The sequence below is a fragment of the Sander vitreus genome, chromosome 9, assembly GCF_031162955.1.
Source record: "Sander vitreus isolate 19-12246 chromosome 9, sanVit1, whole genome shotgun sequence".
NCBI lineage: Eukaryota > Metazoa > Chordata > Actinopteri > Perciformes > Percidae > Sander > Sander vitreus.
This window is the reverse complement of record NC_135863.1, coordinates 32,934,329-32,953,337: the sequence shown is the minus strand read 5'-3', so window position 1 is coordinate 32,953,337 and position 19,009 is coordinate 32,934,329. Positions and strand designations below refer to the sequence as shown.

The 19,009-nt window shown below is 41.6% G+C and overlaps 2 protein-coding genes across 3 annotated transcripts in view; one reads left to right on the top strand and one right to left on the bottom strand.

Annotated features, from left to right (window-relative positions):
* cyfip1 (cytoplasmic FMR1 interacting protein 1) overlaps positions 1–19,009 on the bottom strand; it is a 44,684-nt gene that overhangs the window by 1,536 nt on the left and 24,139 nt on the right. For both annotated transcript variants that reach the window (XM_078259828.1, XM_078259827.1), the window contains exons 18-30: positions 17,870–17,966; positions 17,272–17,348; positions 15,674–15,782; positions 15,463–15,582; positions 15,150–15,349; positions 14,243–14,330; positions 6,037–6,180; positions 5,680–5,770; positions 3,410–3,540; positions 3,063–3,135; positions 1,404–1,498; positions 428–666; positions 162–309 (exon numbers count right to left, since the gene is read on the bottom strand). In XM_078259828.1, the coding sequence (XP_078115954.1) occupies positions 162–309; positions 428–666; positions 1,404–1,498; positions 3,063–3,135; positions 3,410–3,540; positions 5,680–5,770; positions 6,037–6,180; positions 14,243–14,330; positions 15,150–15,349; positions 15,463–15,582; positions 15,674–15,782; positions 17,272–17,348; positions 17,870–17,966 (1,612 nt within the window). The remainder of the gene's footprint in view (positions 1–161; positions 310–427; positions 667–1,403; positions 1,499–3,062; positions 3,136–3,409; positions 3,541–5,679; positions 5,771–6,036; positions 6,181–14,242; positions 14,331–15,149; positions 15,350–15,462; positions 15,583–15,673; positions 15,783–17,271; positions 17,349–17,869; positions 17,967–19,009) is intronic.
* Positions 11,933–12,662, top strand: fndc9 (fibronectin type III domain containing 9). The gene has a single exon (XM_078259895.1). The coding sequence runs from the start codon at positions 12,027–12,029 to the stop codon at positions 12,660–12,662; it is 636 nt and encodes a 211-aa protein (XP_078116021.1). The 5' UTR covers positions 11,933–12,026.

The following is a 19,009-nucleotide window of genomic DNA, read 5'->3' as shown; positions in this document are numbered from 1 at the left end:
TCAGTGTTGATGTGACGGGACAAACAGCACTGCACTAATTGTTTCAATTAGCCTTCCCCAGTTTTATGATGACATTCAAAAACAAAGAATTCTGACTATTTTAGTACAGCTGTGTCATGAGCTGCCATTGCACATTGCTAATCGTCATCTCTCCAACTCACCACGCTCTTGATGACCTCATCCTTGCCGTCGTGTTTCTGCACCTTGAGAAGGTGGTAGCTGAAGTCGAGGATGTCAAAGCGTCGGTGCTGTCCCAGGAGGGAGATGATCATGCAGCCGGCCCAGTGGAGGCCGTCTCCGAAGCACTGCCTGAAAAGCAGGAACGGGGTGCATGAGTATAAAGATGTGGCACTTTAAAAAATAAAACAATTCACAAAAAGTGGTTGAGAGGATGCAGTACAGATGTGTGTGCTGCTGCTGCACTCACTCCACTGTGAACTCGTGGGCTCCCACAGGGATGCAGTACACAAACTGCATGGCACTCCAGAGACGGTGGAACTCCACACACTCGTCCACATGCATCACGCCGTTGCTGGGCAGCGGGCCGCGCCAGATGGGGTCGTCCAAGAAGCCTCGCACACGTGTGAGGATGACCTCGAACATGGACAAACCGCAGCACAGCCTCTCTTTGGTCAGAAGGTCGCCCTCGCGAGCAATGGCAATTTGCTGAAAGAGAAGAGAGGCGGGAGACACGTTAAAGGATTCACATCACAAAAAAATAAGTCTATATCGACGACTGTTCATTTACCGGATAGTTCCGGTGCCGCCAGAGATTCCGCCGGACGTCCCTCCCTTTCCGCTTACTTTGTGTTAACTTTAAACTCCGTCGGATCGAGCAACATTAACCGAGCAGGCCTGCTTGGTTTGTTCGGGGAATGATTGTAAAGATTTACAAAGAATATGTTTATGGCATTTCCGCTCTAACTGGGACGTTTGAGCACTGATTGGCGGGGATTTGCAATGGAAGAAGTACACACGGCGGCGAGAGCAAATGAAGTCTAACCATTTATCCAGCTAATTTCAATAACTTCATTTAATATTGTATGTGGCGTTTTCTTTTTCGGGGTGCAAATGTTCCACCGAAACAAGTTTTTTCTTGAGACCATTTTACAGATTCATTGTCGCTGCGTCCGGAGCTTAGTGCCGCCCAAGACGACTGTGATTGATTTAAAGAAATGCAAACAACCCTGACCATCCTTTATCCTAGCCCGGAGTTTCTGCTCCTGTTGCCAGACCTTCCTCCGCAGTGCTGCGGAGATAGGTCTGGCAATGCGGGACTACAAACAAATGATCAGCACATCATTTGGTCAACATCTTTAACTTGTTGCATGATATAACAATGCCGATTCTGCAGGGAACAATAATGACAGCTTCCTGTCCCGGCGTTGTTGGAGCGGCCGTACCTGTGGGGTTCCAAGGCGCTCTATCAGTGGAACCAGATGCAGCGCTGTGTATTTAGCCTCCAAGCGCTTCATCTTGGCATCCAGGCGTTCCCCCTCTGCACACAGTGAGGAAAAGAAAAGCGTGAAAGGATGAGTCTGGTGATGTTCTATATTCTTATTATTGTCAACAAATCAAAGTATTTGCTGTGTAGGTTTCCACTGAAAGAAGCCATAGCTTGACGCTCTACTGATTCCCCTCGTCATAATCCACAGGACCACTTGGTAAAAGTATAATTATTTACTTTTACACAGGAAGAATTAGTACAAAGCGATATCTATTTCTAGAATCATGAAGAGAGCGAGAGTGGCGGTAAACCCTCCACTAAACCGACTCAAAATGCCACTGGTATAAAAAAATAAATAAAAAAAAGACCTGCCCCCCTCTAGCGAGAGTATCAAAGGTAATTGAAGGTGCACAATCAATAATGTAATATTAATGAAATTCCATGCGTTTTAAATGATCAGCACACACATTAAGTGCAAAGAATCAAACAAACTTATTGCATCACTGTAAATATTCCTTCCAAGTTCCTCTAGATCAACAAACCATGTGAATTACTGTAGTTTTACTACGTATAAACTTAAATTATTGTACACTAATTAGTAAAACATCAATAACTGCAGTCCCGCTCCTACAGGCTGTGGATCTGTTCTGAACTGTAACTAAATCAAAGCCCTCTCTCATCTGTTTAAATTGGCATCATACATTTGTATCATATTGTTACACTGTTGTCCATCCTGAAGATGTATCTGCATGGACCTACCTTGAACCAATCCTTTTCTAAGCAGCCTCTTTCTCATCCATCTACAGTACTCTCACGTCATCCAAGTGAATGGAGTGACTGTTAGAACATCTAGTCTATATATTCTTGTGTGTTTCATTAAACATTTGGAACATAAACATTTGAAACATTGTGAACTGGGCCCTGCTTCGTGTCACTTTGTTCTCAGAGAGAACTGCTGTCAGAACCAACTCACAGATGATAGGATACAAACCACTAATCAGGATTGGATTGTATCGACAGTATCCAAACCCTGATATCGCTTTCTTCCTCTGTACCACAGAGCTCCACTGTGGTCCAAAAACACACAGTGAGCTGTTGCACTGGGTCGACATGTTACCATGAGCCACACACACTGTTTATTCTGAGTCCATCACACCATATTTGTATTAGTCCGCGGCTGGAAGCAGTCCTACAGTGCCCAGCTATTTTAGGGAATTATTTAGACTTACTTAAAACCAATGCAGCCATGTATATGATTCTCATCTTAGCTAGATAAGACAATAAGAAAACCCTATCTGCCAGTATGCTTCACAACTGTCGGATGGTTGAAAAAGCTTCAAAAACTAAGACAATCGGACAGTCACCCTCATTTGGGAGCTGTGGTGAGGTAAGGAAGTTGCCAGGGTTCTCTCGCTCTCTTTATTTTATTCATTACACATCTGTCACTCTGGCTGTGTATAAACCAGTGAAACACTATGGATGCTTTGCAGCAACGACTGCCTGAAAATGTGTTAACCCCATATTAAAAGGATTACTGCATTTCACTTCTGTCAGTAACTGCCGGCTTTTCACGCTTTTCCTCTCCACTTGAAAATAAATCAATGTTTAGTCTTACCTTTGACATGGACTCTTGGAAGAATGTTCTGAAAAGGTGCAGCGTGCAGCAAATCACAAACTTCTTCCTGTGACTGGGAGGAAGATAGAAAGTCAAAACACTGACATGCTAAGGTATGGAAGCACATTTTAATTGCATGCTGAATAAGTGAAAGTCTCCTGATAAAGGCCATCATTTAAATAAATCTATCCCATTTTATACCATAAGACTGGCGTACAGGCGCCTCAGTGATTGTACCATAGATGTAATGTCAGTGCACTGATAAGCCATATGACTTTTTAGTTGGAAATCAACTCCATGTATCACATTTGCACTTAAATTAGAAATGTTCCAATTGAAATGCGTACCAGACTCTGCTCGCTCAGCAGACAGAACAGCATGGCGTTGCCCACTTCCCTCAGGTTCTGGAAGCACACTGTCTTGAGCTCGGCGTACTCAACAATGTCCTTCAGCTGGTGGTGAAAGAATTCCAGGATACCTGAAAAGAAATAGAGCCTAAATACATCATCTGTCACACAGTTTACCAGCCCTCAACCGTCTGTCACAGCAGCACGTATAGCCGATTCAGTCGTAAACACATGCTGCTGGCCATTTGCACTGCTTTTGTTGCAGCATGGCTAATTTTCTGGTATAGTATACGGGTCTCTGCAAAATGAGGGTAACTCGCGTTTCCGTTTTAATTCTCTGTTAGGAAAATTATGATTTACATACTTTTCCTCTTGTTATTTATTATACTGTTTGCATAAGAATACCATATAATACTGATTACTCTAAACAAGATACCATGGAGCCATCGTCTGTCCTTGTGAAAGGTACAGGATGTTTCTGAGGGCAGAGCAGGCAGAGGAGATTCCCAGCTTGAGGACAGAACATGCGTCTCTCTAAACAGATAAAGGGGACGTCATCGACTCTGACAAGATAACCACTGACGACACCAACTGTGTATTATGATTGTATTTCACACATAAATGAGATACTGTTTGAGGCTTACGTTAGTCACTTTCTGTACTTATGCTGTGAGTGCTGTAAACTGACTCTACTTGCAAGTAAACAAACTAATATATTTTCAGTGGCTCTGTCTAGCCTTTGATAATGTAATTATTTTAACATTCTCTTTTTCGCTTCCCTGGCGAGTAATCTGCCCCTGGCATTCGTCACGGTGCCACTGAGTGTAAAAGTGCGAAAGGCAGAGGTAAGTCCCTCTTTGGCTAATGTATTTAAAGATGGAGGCGCTTCATGGCGGCCCTCATTCCAGCGATTTCAGAATCATTCAGAATACATCTGAATGATTCTGAATGGCAGATTCTACGCTTACAAGAATACTTTGATTAGTTGGTGGAAGTAATTACACATGAATGAGTACATATTTGTGAAAGAACAAAGGTTTTTTTGCTAAGAATCAACTCAAACTATTACGCAATGGAGGTTTAAAGAGGAGTGTAACCTCCTGACTCGCAGCATCCAAGGGACATTTTGTGACACGTTCCTTTCAATTTCAGACTCTAACGTGGTTTGAAATAAATGATTACTGTGGGATAAGAAAACTAATGTGAAGTCATAACATCAAAGTCAAAGGCATGGCTAGGCATTAGTGCAGTTAACAGATGTAGAAAATAAATTAAGATTAAAATGTTTGCCAGTTTCTCCAAAACAATTCAATAAAATGCAACCATGTGCACATTAATGGACGATTTTCAGCTGAAATGAATGCATCCTTTCATGACTTTTACTTTGACTAATTGATTCCATTGATCAATCTTCCAATTAGGACTGCAACTAACAATTATTTTCATAGTTCATTAATCTGTCAATTATTCTCTTGATTAATGGAATAGTTGTTTGGTCTATAAAATGCCAGAAAATGGTTAAAAATGTGGATCAGTGTTCCCCCAAGCCGACGTCTTCAAATGTCTTTTTGTTTCGTCCAAAACTCAAAGATATTCAGTTTACTGTCACAGAAGAGAGAAGAAACTAGAACATTTTCAGATTTAACAAGCTGGAATCAGAATGTTTTTTTTATTTTTCTTATATATCAAAAACTGACTTAAACCGATTGATCAATTTTCAAAATAGTCAGCGATTAATTTAATAGTTGACAACTGATAGATATCAATTCATCATTGCAGCTCTGCTTCCAACAAGTAGAGGTTACATGGTCAGTAGTCTCATGTCCAGACATTTCTCCACAGCGCTGCAGAAGAAGGTCTGGCTAGTCCACATAGCATTCCTGGATGGGAGAAAAAAATTCTCTGGTTCATTGGCATTTCTCTTGGGCGGCACTAAGCGCCGGACAGAGCCACGGTGCCTCTGCTAAATAGTCTCAGGAAGGAACTTGTTTTGGTGGAACATGTGTACGTTCAAAAGTAGTTTTAGTCGTGCAACAGAAAACTCAGATTGGACAGATAGTCTAGCTAGCTGTCTGGATTTACCCTGCAGAGATCTGAGGAGCAGTTAACCACAGTCCTCACAAATCCACTGGAGGTTAGAACGCCAACACAGAGACAGAGGAAGGGGACGGACATCCGGCCGTAAAGAAGGATATCCGGCGGAATTTCTGACGGCACCTGAACAATCCCAGAAGTGGAACATTGTGGATATAGACTACGTGGTCAGTTACCTGGGGAACCATACTCGTGGCGGGGGAGTCTGCAGATCTTGGGCATCACCTCCATCAGGGTCTTCACATACTGCATTATGGTGCCCTGAAGCTGTACAAGAGAATGAGAGCATTAAGCAGCGTATACAGTTCAAATACTCAGTTAATAGGAAACCATGAAGAACAGACACACAGAAAAACTAATCTAACAAAGATCCCCTTTTTTGAGTGCTTATTTAGCATACAGTGACATCAGTCTCATTCATAACTAACAAAGAAAGCAAGCTCCTATAACCCCTCCTCATTCTGTAACAGCAGGAAGCTCCAGCAATCAAACTGCGCCTCCCACAAACCATTGCTGCTTACTGTCCTACTCACCAGGCTTTTGACCACCTTCAGCAGTTCCTCCATCACCACGGCGATGCCCTGGTAACCCAGCAGTCTGCACATGACCTTAATGTGCGGGGGACCCACAAAGTTCCTGTAGGTGTTGAATATGCTGCTGTACGCCAGATTCAAGGTCTGCATGCAGAGGAAAGATGAGTGACGATGAGAAGATGATCAAGTCACAACTACCAACACTTATTTCATCACTCGAATAAACATTGTATGCTTATAATCATCCTTGATGTGTCAGGGAGTGAGGACGACTCTTAAAGATAAATTGTAAGCAGAAAATTGTTTCTTTTGAAGCCACTGCTCAGTAATATCCTCTCCATTATTAACAAATGGGTAGTGAAGGGAACTGCTCCTGTGGGTGTAGAAGCGCTGACTCACTTTGTCACAGATAATACTTTTCAACACATCAACATCCAAGGGCACATCAACAGTTTGTTTGGAAATTCTACAAAATATGTTTTTGTTTTTTGAAACAACTTAATGTCTAATGGCTGTTAGTATCCCCCAGAGGCTGCGATGTTCCTAAAAGCCCAGAATACATAAAGTACACAAGTGAATCAATAATTACTGCCATGCTAACAGCTCTGAGGCTCTACCTAGGCACAGTGGTGACTTCAGCTAAATGCCAACGTCAGATTTCATGAATTCATTCACTACATGCTGATGTTTAGCAGGTATTTGTTCATAAACCAAAAGTATCGGACAACTTAACATTTTAGCTCGACGATGGTATTACATAAAAAAATCAGAGGATCAACAAAGTTATTACAGTTCATCCTGTGGGGGATGTGGATATCTGTACCAATCCATCGAGATAGTTGAAGTTGCCCCTTAAAACCACAAATATGAACCTCGTGGTGGTACTAGATGAAAAGTCAGCATCACCAAAGTCAGTAGGATTCATCCTCTGGACACCATGAACGTCTGCACAACATTTTTAGCAAGTACAATCTAGTGCATTGTTGAGATATTTCCCTCAATAAATGACACTTTTGACCGGCTGGTGGCGCTAAAGGGCTCAGTCCGTAGGCCCCTGGCTTGGAAACCTGAGCGTGTGGACTGGTAGCTGGAGAGTTGCCAGTTTACCTCCTGGGCACTGCCAAGGTGCCCTAGAGCAAGGCACTGAACCCTCAACTGCTCGGGGCGCCTGTCATGGGAAGCCCCCCTCACTCAAATCTCTCCATTTGTGCATGTGCATATATATATATATACACACACACTCACACTACTTTTATTCAACCAGCAAGTCTTTTTTTTTTTTGACCGGAAATGACACAGGCTTCTCCCAAAAGATAAGACGATGTACAAGAGGCATCATTGTGGAAAAAAATATTACTCATCTTTTTACATTTGAACAAAAAGTGGCATGTTCAAAATTATTCATACCCTTCTCAATAATCAATAGAAAAGACTTTATTGGCTATTACAGCAATCAAATGCTTCCTATAAATGCTGACCAGCTTTTTGCCCATTCATCTTTAGCGATGAGCTCCAACTCTCACGTTGGAGGGTCTCCTCGCAATCACCCTGATCTTTAGCTCCCTCCACAGATTCTCAATTGGATTTAAGTCAGGACTCTGGCTGGGCCACTGCAAAACGTTAATGTTTTTTTCTGCTAACCATTTCTTCACCACTTTTGCTGTGTGTTTTGGGTCGTTGTCGTGCTGAAATGTCCACTGGTGCCCAAGGCCAAGTTTCTCTGCTGACTGCCTGATGTTGTTGAGAATTCTGATGTATTGCTCCTTTTTCATGGTGCCATTTACTGTGATTATGTTCCCTGGTCCACCGGCTGAAAAACATCCCCAAAACATTAGGTTCCCACCACCATGTTTGACAGTGGGGATGGTGTTCTTAGGGTTGAAGGCTTCTCCTTTTGTACGCCAAATGAAGGCTACATCATTGTGGCCAAACAATTCAATTTTTGTTTCATCTGACCATAAAACAGAAGACCAGAATTATTCTTCTTTTTCCAGTTGAGCATTTGCAAAGGCCAAGCGGGCTTTTGTGTGCCTTATCTGGAGAAGTGGTGTCCTCCTTGGTCTGCGTCCATGGAAACCAGCAGTGTGTAGTATCCGTTGCACTGTCTGTATTGAGATGTTGCCACCAGCAGAGTCCAGATTCTTCAGGATGGCCTTGGTGGTGATCCTTGGATTCTTTTTCTACCTCTCTCACTATCTTCCTGGCCAGCACAGGTGTCACTTTTGGCTTCCGACTACATCCTGAGATTTTTCACAGTGCTTGTATTTTTTAATAATACTTTGCACTGTAGCCACTGAAACTTCAAAACATTTAGATATGGTCTAATAGCCCTTTCCTGACTTATGAGCAGCCACAATGCACAGCCACAGGTCCTCACTGAGCTCCTTTGTCTTAGCCATGACTGTCCACAAACCAACAGCAGAGAGCTTCTGTTTTTCTTCTGTTGACTTGATTAAAACAGCTGTTCCCAATGAATCAGGGTAATTAGGATGCTTTACAACAGCTTGGACTATTTGGAATGGTATAGAACTTTGGATTTTCCCATAGACTGTGACAGTTTGCAAAGGTATGAATAATTTTGAACATGCCACTTTTTGTTCAAATGTAAATAAAAGATGAGTAATATTTTTTTCCACAATGATGCCTCTTGTACATCGTCTTATTATCTTTTGGGAGAAGCCTGTGTCATTTCCGGTCAAAAAAAAGACTTGCTGGTTGAATAAAAGTAACTTTAAGTCAGAATTTGTCAGGGGTATGAATAATTTCGGGCTTGACTGTATGTGGCTAAATAAACTGTCCCATGAGATCGTCAATAAAAATAAGTCTATCACCCTAAATTTCAACTGCACCTATATTTCATTTTGCAATCCTGGATTGTGTAATGGCGATAATAAATCCTTGAATCCCTGAATTTACTGGCAACCTGCCTGGTAGATTAGGAGACGTCTTGTTAGCAAAATGAAGATTTGAACCTGAGGGCGGCAGTAGAGGAAAGCTCATGGAATGTTAAAAATGCAAAAGGGTACATTTCACAGCAATCTGCCTGTTAGATTTTGAAGGTTTTTGTGTACAAGTGAAAACAAATCTGCTTAATGGGAACACAAGTGTCAGGAGATCACTGGCAACATTAGGAATCAACCTCTGGGGACCATGAGTATCCACAGGAAATGTTATGACAATCTGGCCAGCAGTTGTTAAGAGACTTTGCTGCGGAACAAATGGTCGGACAGATGGATCGACCCACTGAACAACATTTCAGGCCCCTCACCATGCCACTAGATTTTTAAAGATACCATATGGACTAAAGTGCTGTTCAAGGGGAAATTAATGATCAATATCACCATAACGTCTGTAGGTGAATTAGCAGGGAAAAATTGGGAACAGAAAACAATATCAAAGAAGCCACATTTACAACCATTTAAAAATACATATAATGACCCATTTGGATGTTGAACCGTTTCTACACAATGCATTCTTTTCTTTTCAATCACTGCAAGAGGTTTCAGCTCCCTCTCTCCCCTGTCGGGAGAGAGTCAGAGCTGCTGCTGCTCTAATCCAGCAGCACTCCCACTAGTGTGGCAGCAGAGGAGACAAGGACAAGCCAATCTCTGGTCCATTCCTGAGGTTGAAAACCTACACGGCAGCACCAGGCGTCAGAGCTCTTCATAACCTGACAGGGGAATAGATTCTAGAAAGACTAACAGGACAGCGGGATAGTCTATCTGAACCAACACCTCAGGCACGACAGATTGGGATGTTCAACACGTGCTCGCAGTGTTTTTCTGGTAAGTAATGCTTTGAATGGATAACCACTTATTATTATCTTAATATGGCTCATTACCATATAGATAAATAGATGTTTTGTTTCTATGGGCTACAGCCGACGCAACAGGTAAAAAAAGAAAAAGAAAAGCCTATTTAAAAAACAACATACTTGACCATGTACTTTGAATGTGCCTTGTTGAATGAACACTTGTTCACAGCTAATTATTTCACATGAAATGGTTTGGTTCCATGTAAATAAAAAAAATATTTAACACGGAAGATCAAATCTACTTTTCTATTTTACACCTTAAAGTATTCTAATGTCACCACCTGGCATCTGCTTTAAGTTATTTGCATTATTTTACATTTTATAAGTTTCAATAAATATCAAAGCTAAAGCTACTGGCCATGCTATTCAAATCTGACCAGTGGGGTTTTACAGTTTTCTCAATCGCTTTGGCACATTTACTGAAACAAACGTACAATTTTCAAAACTCTAAGGACAATCCTCACACCACGGGTTACATTCAGCACACCACTCTATGTGACCTGCAAAAGGTGATTACTCTATCAAAATAATCAACTCATGTTTCAAGTGAAAATAAATCCATCAATGACTACATCATTGTCATCAAAACAAAAGGTTCCTTTATCATTGCTTAGACCAAAACAGTCAAAATGCAAAGACATCTTGTCAAATGAAAGGGTGATAGTTACCCACTATGCTATATTGTCCAGTTGCTAACATTGTATATTTAGGCAGCTGAAAAGTATTGATGTCAGCCATGCCACACGCTACTTTCTCATTGTGTGTACACACTAACCAACTGTAAATACATAAAGAAAGCTTTTACAGAAAAAAGATATACAACAGCAAAATGATCAGGAAATACTGTACAAGATGTGCAAGAAAAAAAAAAGAAGCTGCAAATGTATATCAACCTCAAGGGTCATCCAATTTCCTCTCTGTCTGGTCACAACATTTATCAACATCACACCTGATATCCTCACTTGCAATGTAATGAGGGAAAAATCTTTAGGCACGATGTAGCCACCCCCTACAACAATCTGCTGTGATATATTCACCTGTCACCTGTTTGCTCTATATTGTGAGGAAATTGTATTGTTCCACATCTAGCCTATGTCTATCCATCTATTTTGCATGTAGGGATTTAGACAATGAACATGTATAATTGCATTTGAGTAATATGATTCAATAGCAAGGCTTACTCGGTGCATTTTGTGCCAAAGCAATGATAAATGACTATGGTCATGTGAATAGCTGACCTAATGTTCATATAAATAGTCATATAGTTTGACAAAGTTTAATGTTAATTCGATGACTGTGCCGAAGTGATTGAGAAAGACTGTAACCGCTCTAGGTTGTGACGCCACCTGTAACAGGTGACTTTACAGCACAGATGAGCCTCTTCATAAATCATTCTGCATTATGTCATTTGCTGAACATCTGTGCGTACGGCACGCTCATCTCCCTCCCACCACTGCACTTTGTTCCACATAATCCTTCATACAATGCTTATTATCCGCCAATGTTTTTCTTTCACTTTTGATGTTTTGTATGATGTTTAGGTGGCCACAACATTTTGCAATAATTATGTTTAGCACTATTCACTGTGAGCGGGATGTACAGGAGGAATGTAATTTTAAAATGTATCGCCTCTATAGGTGTACTGTAATCACACCAAACAAGCAACACAACACCAACAAACCTGCTCTTTTCATGTAACGACTACTTGTTAGTGGTGAAGGCTCAATATAGAGTTCCTAGCTGGGGCGCCTGGGTAGTTCACCTGGTAGGGCGTGCGCCCCATGTACAGAGGCTCAGTCCTCGCCGTAGCGGGCAGGGGTTTGGTTCTGACCCTTGGGCAAAGGGCCGGGCCCTTTGCTGCATGTCATTCTCCCTATTTTCTCCCCTTTCATGTCTATGCCTATCAAATAAAGGCCTAAAATGCTCCAAAAATAATCTAAAAGAAAATAAATAAAAACATTCCTAGCGGAGAAGCACAAAGATCAGACATTGCCGACTAAATAAAAAATGAATTAATCCCGTCAGTCTTTCACTCTGTGTTTTTTCTCTCTTTTCCAGTTCAGCTTTACACTGTGGGAACACAAAGACTGTCATAACTGAGAAAAACTCCACTCATATCAACTTGGCTCTAGAAGCAGACGGACAGACCACCCGACTACAGAAACAGCCTTGCATCATGGGGATTGCGGTGTACAACATCTCGGCCACCTCGGCCAGAGTGAGCTGGCCGTCGTCCCCCAGCTGCCTGGACACCTTCTACAGCGTCATGTACGACCCAAACTGGAACAGCCTGCTCATGGGCTACAAGCGCAAGAGTTTCATGCACGAGGAACGCATCCCCGTCAGTCAGACCAGCACGCACCTGGCCAACCTCCTCCCCCAGACTGCCTACTTCTTGTGCGTGACGTGTCAGGCAGCCAATCCAGTGCGTGACCAGTGCCAGGTGTTCAGCACTCTGAGTGATGGCAGCAAAGCTCACGACCGGGCCGGCTGGGAGCTCGCCATGGGAGTCTGGCTGACCTGCTGCATCTTGCTCCTGGTCATTGCCGGCATACTGTTCTGGGGATGTCTCCACGCCATCTGCTCCATCCCTAGTCAGGACACAGACGGCTGCCATGTTGTGACCAACTCTAACCGCCAAGACATGTCTGGATCTGGACGCTTCTACGCTCCCAGATGCACCAGCAGGGACAGCGCCAAACATGCTGGCATCATGCAGTCCACCCTCTCGGCGCAGGCCACTGGCAACATAATTACCCAGGACCACGAGCTGAGGACACTTGCTAAGCTGTCTGGCACTGAGCCAGTATGAATCAACTGGATTGAGGTCATCAAAGCATTGTTGTGCCCAAACTGAATTATCCCAGAGTTTTTTCATCCAATGTTTAAATTCTACCGAAGCCCGGAAGGTGTCGTGGAGAAAAAAATAGAAACTAATCTATGAATTTTGAATTACTAATCTGTGCTCTCGATGTATTGTTTAGCTCGTTTATTATCTTTAATGCACCCACAGTTGTGGCACTCACAATTTCATTGTATGGGTCTCTGTGCAATGACAATAAAGGTTTATCTTGTCTTATCTCTTATCTTAAAACTCTGTACTCTTTTAATAATTTGTGCCCACGGATTACTTAATTCTTGCTCTTGAAACATTACTAATATTAACACAGACATTTTATCATCTGTTCTTCTTGCCGTACTCCAACCAAGACACTGCAAGCTTTACATGTATCACTTTGCGCATCTTGAGTTTACCTGTTGCAGTCAGACAACTAATCTCAGGCCAACACCATCAGATCTAATTCATATTAGTTTGACTATTTGGAACGGCCTTCAGTATTCTGCTAAAATACAACAAATTGCTCGCTGAATTTAAAAAAAAAAAAAACATTACCCTGGCGTAGATTAACGCACAGGAGAGCCTGGCAGGGTTGACCAGATTTATTAAAAAAAATATATGATGCAACTTCATTGTCAACTGGACAAAGAGACCCTGACGCATCGTGCTATGAAAAATGCATTAATATTACCTCTTAATATACTCAATAACTACTTAACTTCAAGTCTCCAACAAGCCTGGCTATGCGTTTCAGGCATCATGTAATTGGTTTGTGGCATGTCTTACTTTATCAGGCTACATTATTATCTGATCTAATTCATATTTATTTGTTATTATTTTGGATCAGGGGTGAGGCAACTTCTTCTTCTTCTGCACGTCAGAGAGCCCTGAACTTTAATTTACATTTACAGTTTCAACATGTACGTGTTTTGTTATTTAATTGTTTGCCCTTTTGGAACAGCTGTCTGGATGAAAAATAGCCAACAGGTCTGGACATGGGTTTGATTGATGATGGACAGTCAGATATCTGATTTCATGCACATCACGCTACGTCCTCTGATCTAGCACGAATGACGCACTAAATCAAGAGCACAAACTTTGCTCTGTGACACCTGTCAGGCTCTTACTGCGCCACTCCAAAGTTCTCAATGATTCATGTTCTGCAAATGCAACACTTGAAACAATGACTCATCCTGTCTATATAATTTGCTCTTGTAAATAAGAAGCTCATGAAAAACTTTTCAATCACAGTGTTCACTTCATCACTTTACCTCGCATATGTTTTCATATATTTCACACATCTTTTACCATAATGATGCTTTCCCATTTGTAATATATATATATATATATATCTATAGATATAGATATATATCTATATATCTATATATATCTATATATCTATATATATATTACTAATGTGATGACTGTTTGGCTTCAACATGTGGACTGAAAGAGGTTATACACACCCAGAAATCAATAAAAATAAGCCTTTTTTCCACACATGTAATCCAAGAAATTAAAGTGGTGATGTTGGTTGATGAAAAAGTACTGACCTTTGACCCGTACAAGTACTGGGGCTGAGCGTTGGGCGGCTTGTCCCTCTGGAACTCCTGAGAGAAAGGCAGGACAGTGCGCACAAACCTGGACACACATGAAGAGATTCATCAGACATGTATCACTATCATCACCAACACCTGGGTATTTTAGAGGGCTGGGTATCGTTCAAAAAACGGTACCAATACCGTGACTTCGATACTGGTTCCAAACTTTTTTCTATACCAATTTTATAAAACAAAAAGAAATGACAACATTACACATTATGGCACAAATCCTTTTTTTTTTTTTTTTCCAGCTCCTACTACGTGATTCTGTGTAATGTAGAGGTTTTTTCTGCCTGTCTCTACGACGTCAAATGTTAGATAGCCAATCAGCAGCATAATTAGATCTTGGTGGAAGCATGCTGCATGCTTATTGGCTCACTGACGCTGATGAGATTTACTCTTAAGATATTGAAATTGGGTATTGAATGACGAGGCATTTTTCGATACTCACAATTTGGTCGGTGCTTAAAAAGTGTTGAATTCGGTATCCAGCCCTAGTGTTTAATGCACATGATGAGGCATCAGGGATCTGATTCAGAATGAACAGTGTTTCTTTTTGAAATGTTGGTCTGACCCTGAGCAGGTGATCTAAGAGCTGAGATCACTGTGTGCCGCCTGCATTATGTAATTAATGATTGGTGTAACTACCAAACGGCCATTAACCATGATGGCAGCACACTGGCAGGAATTCATGTTTTGAAATAGAGTACATTTGGCTTGAAAGCTATTTTGTACTCTTCTCTTTGAAACAAATGTCAGAGTTAATTAGCGAAGTGGTTTACCACCATGACACTTTAGCTCCAGAAAGAACAGGCAGAGTATTGACAGCAACAGCTGACAGTGACTAAACCTAACGCACCTGTTGGTGGAGCCGTTGTAGCAATAGTTGGGCAGGAAGTCATAATTGAGCTCCCAGAAGACGTGCAGTGTTATCCGGCCGTAGGGCGCCGACACATTATGGTTGGCCTCGCGGAACATGGCGTCCAAGCTGTCCAGGGTCAAGTACTTACTGAGGAGCTTGTGTGTCATACGGTTGATGTCCAGGAGACCTTCCAGTTCCTTTAACCAAGTAATACACAGAAAGAATAGTCCACAAGTGTACGCCAACACACAGTAGTAGAAAACACAAGGATGTTATGTATTTATTAAAAAAAGATTTAAAAGGAACATACCATTATTGAGGTGAGGTCCTCACTCTCGAAGCGATTGATGGCCAGCTCTAGAGACTTGTAAAGGGCAGCTGAAATCCTCTGAGTGATGAGCCTGTTCAGATCAATGGAGCGGCCTAGAAGCTGAGATACACAACCAGTTAGTTAGACGCAACATGGTGCCGGAATAACGAAGGTGGCAGTACAGAGCGGTCACAATGCATACGATTGGTACCTGGACGTGGCGTTGCTTCAGCAGTGTCTCGTAGCGGTTGGAGGCCGGCCAGGGAATGTTGGCCCCTTGGTTCTTGCAGTCGGCTCTCAAACGTTTGTCAAGCAGAAGACTGAGGGATTCAGATAAACCGAGAAGGAGTCAAGTTACTTGGACGTGGTGTTTCCATCAAAGTGTGATTCCATGTTTTAAATAACAATTTAATGTAGAATGAAAATAAAAAGGTGTTCCCAACATTAACCCACCAGATAACTCCCCATCAGATTAACTCAAAAAACCTTCATTGACAGCAACAGCCATGTTCCAAAAAGTGGATGCTGAACAACACTACAGAAAGTGGACTTGGACTGGAGTTTCATTGTTCATTTCTTTATACAATTCAATTGACAATGCTTTAAACCTTTACACACCAGGGGCGTTTTTTGTGTGCTATTAATTAAACACCTCAATATTTTTTTTTAACAGTTGTTTTAAATACTACGCGGTGATAAAGCGGCGTAACATGTTTTTAAACAATCTAGATTTTTCTGAGCTTTGCACTGCAGATAAAGTCATCAACCAATAAAACAACAACACAGAGGCACGTAGCCCGAACCTGAATACATGACAGCAACTCCTTTCAACCTTGACAAAGGCAGCGCATACCAGTGTAGTCTCGCATTGGCAGACCTTCCTCCATAGAGCTGCAGAGGAGGGTCTGGCTAGTCCACACAGCATTCCCGGATGGGAGAAAAACGTGCCCTGGTTTATTGGCATTTCTTTAAACCAATCACAATCGTCTTGGGCGGTGCTTAGCGCTGGATGGAGCCACGGTGCCTCTGCCAAATAGTCTCAGGAAGGAACTTGTTTTGGTGGAACATGTGGACGTTCAAAAGTAGTTTTAGTCGTGCAACAGAAAACTCAGATTGGACAGATAGTCTAGCTAGCTGTCTGGATTTACCCTGCAGAGATCTGAGGAGCAGTTAACCACAGTCCTCAGAAAGAGTTTAAAATGCCAACACAAAGGAAGCCCAACGCAATGGACATCCGACCTGAATGAGTGAAATCCGGCGAAATTTTCGGCAGCAACAGAACAATCCCGGAAGTGGAACGTCGTGGATATAGAGTAATACCAGAGCCACTCCTTCTGTTCTTACCTTTCACAATAAAAGTCCTAGACTGTGTAACAGTGTACTTGCCGGTATGAATATTCCCATTTTCGTGCTGTTTATTCATAACGCTCCCAGTGTGAAAAGGTCTTTAGGTTGATTTGGTCAAATTTGCATTCTTACAACTAACACTTGGCAGAAGCTGGATCCTTGAACCATGTATCCATTACTTTTAGTTGTGACTATGAATACATTTACTAAAGGTCCGTATCACACCAATTTAGATGGTTATTTATATATCCGCCTAAACAGCATATGTGGCAATATCTTTTTTAATCAAATCATAACGTCTACTACTCCACAATCTTTACCTATAACCCCTGGCAACTGCTAAAGTACCCCCTGGGGTACAAGTACCCCTCGCTGGGAATCACTTTATCACGGACATAACAGGCAAACCCCACCACATCCTTACTTATGGAACAGTATGAAACGCACATATAGTTCACCTACCTTCCTGCTAGAATCTTGTAGTAGGCAAATATCTGATCAGCCAGCTTGTAGACAAACTGATCAAAGCACAAGTTCACCTGAAATAACGAGAGAGGTTCAAATTAGTATGTGTGTGAAAAAACATTTTTGAATGTGTGATGACCATCTCAATGTGGAAGACTGCACTACACTATCACTCTGTCACCATTTTGTCTGCAATTTTGAGATGTTGCTCTTTTTTATTTGTATTAATTTAACATCATGTTTTGGTTATTACTAGGGAATGGTGTTTTAGTGGTGGCTTGGTAAGAAAAATAGGTATTTTTTTTCATGACAGAAAATAAATGAACCACACACAGTGTGTTCCTAACCTCCATTTACAATTTCAACTCTATTTTATTGAATATTTCTTATTGATTCTATTTGTTGACATGAACAACGCTGATCGTAGGCAGTCCTTTTTTTCATGTTGCCAAATCTTTTATTTCCAACTGCATGTACTGTACGTACATGCACACAAAGCCTATTGTCACTACATTAGTTGCATTTTAGAATTACACATTCTGTGTTGTTGCTTCTTAAATCACTTCAAATCATCGTACACCAAATATTTTATTACCTCAGCCTCTATTTCGTCATAGAGGAACTGCTTCTTGAATTTGGTCAGGGCGTAGTGTGCACTGTCGTTGTACAAATCCAGGGGATACAGCACATACCTGGAGGGGATTAAAGCAAAAACCTTATTTAAAAATGCCTTCGTTTGGATTCCCCACATGTGTTGCACTATGACTGTATCCAACAGTATGAATACGGGCAGAGATTGGAATATGGCAACTTCTTCAAACGAAGGGAAGCTGACAGAAAGAGCCTCCATGTTGGGTTATAGACTGCTGAAAATGTAGCGGGGTACAAAAGGTGCAAAAATATTTGTCAAACCAGATTAATCCAATCCTGATGACTCATTTCAGTCTTTTCAGACATGTCTGGGAAAACCTGTCAAGCATTTTCAGTCGGAAATGTAAAACTTAAATTCAAATTTTAGGGATTAAACAAATCAAATTAACATAAGTGAGTGTACTGCACAGCTTATCTCCCAATGTGCTTCACACACTAGAAGAACTGTTCCCACATACTGTACAGTCAGCTTCATAAATTGTTGAACAGCAATTTATTTGGGTTCCATAAAATGATACCGTCAATATTAAACTTTGTCTTGTCAAAATTGAAGCCCAAAATCTGGTTAGGAGAAGGCAAATTAATCAAATTACACTGTGGAGAACTTGTTTGTTCCATAAAGGACCAAACTAGGTTTTGAGACATTGGCAAAAAAAAAAAATGTTAAGATTCTTTTTTGGACATTTTAGGCCTGACAGGACAGCTTGATACGTGAAATATATGAGAGAGAGAGAGAGAGAGAGAGAGAGAGACACAGACAGACAGACAGTCAGAGAATGACATGCAGCATAGAGCCGTGGGTCGGAACCGAACCTGCCTGAACCACATGCTGATTTAGATTATTGTGTTAAAGCTAATACAAGCTAGAGAAAAGCTCAGAGGAAGACGTCAAGATGTCTAAAGAATAATAGGAGGAAATTTAGTAGGAATGAGAGAGGAAAGCGTGTCTATAGCCCAGGAAACAAAAGCAGCACGTTAGCGGAGCAGCAGCAGCTTCACTGCTCTGTCTGCGCCTACACAGGATGCGTTCAGGCAGTTTTGAGTGTAGGTCAATCGTGTTTTGGCAGCACTCAGAACCCAACCT

Bases quoted from the DNA above. Each gene is read 5' to 3' on its own strand.
- fndc9 (XM_078259895.1), top strand. From the start codon at position 12,027: ATGGGGATTGCGGTGTACAACATCTCGGCCACCTCGGCCAGAGTGAGC.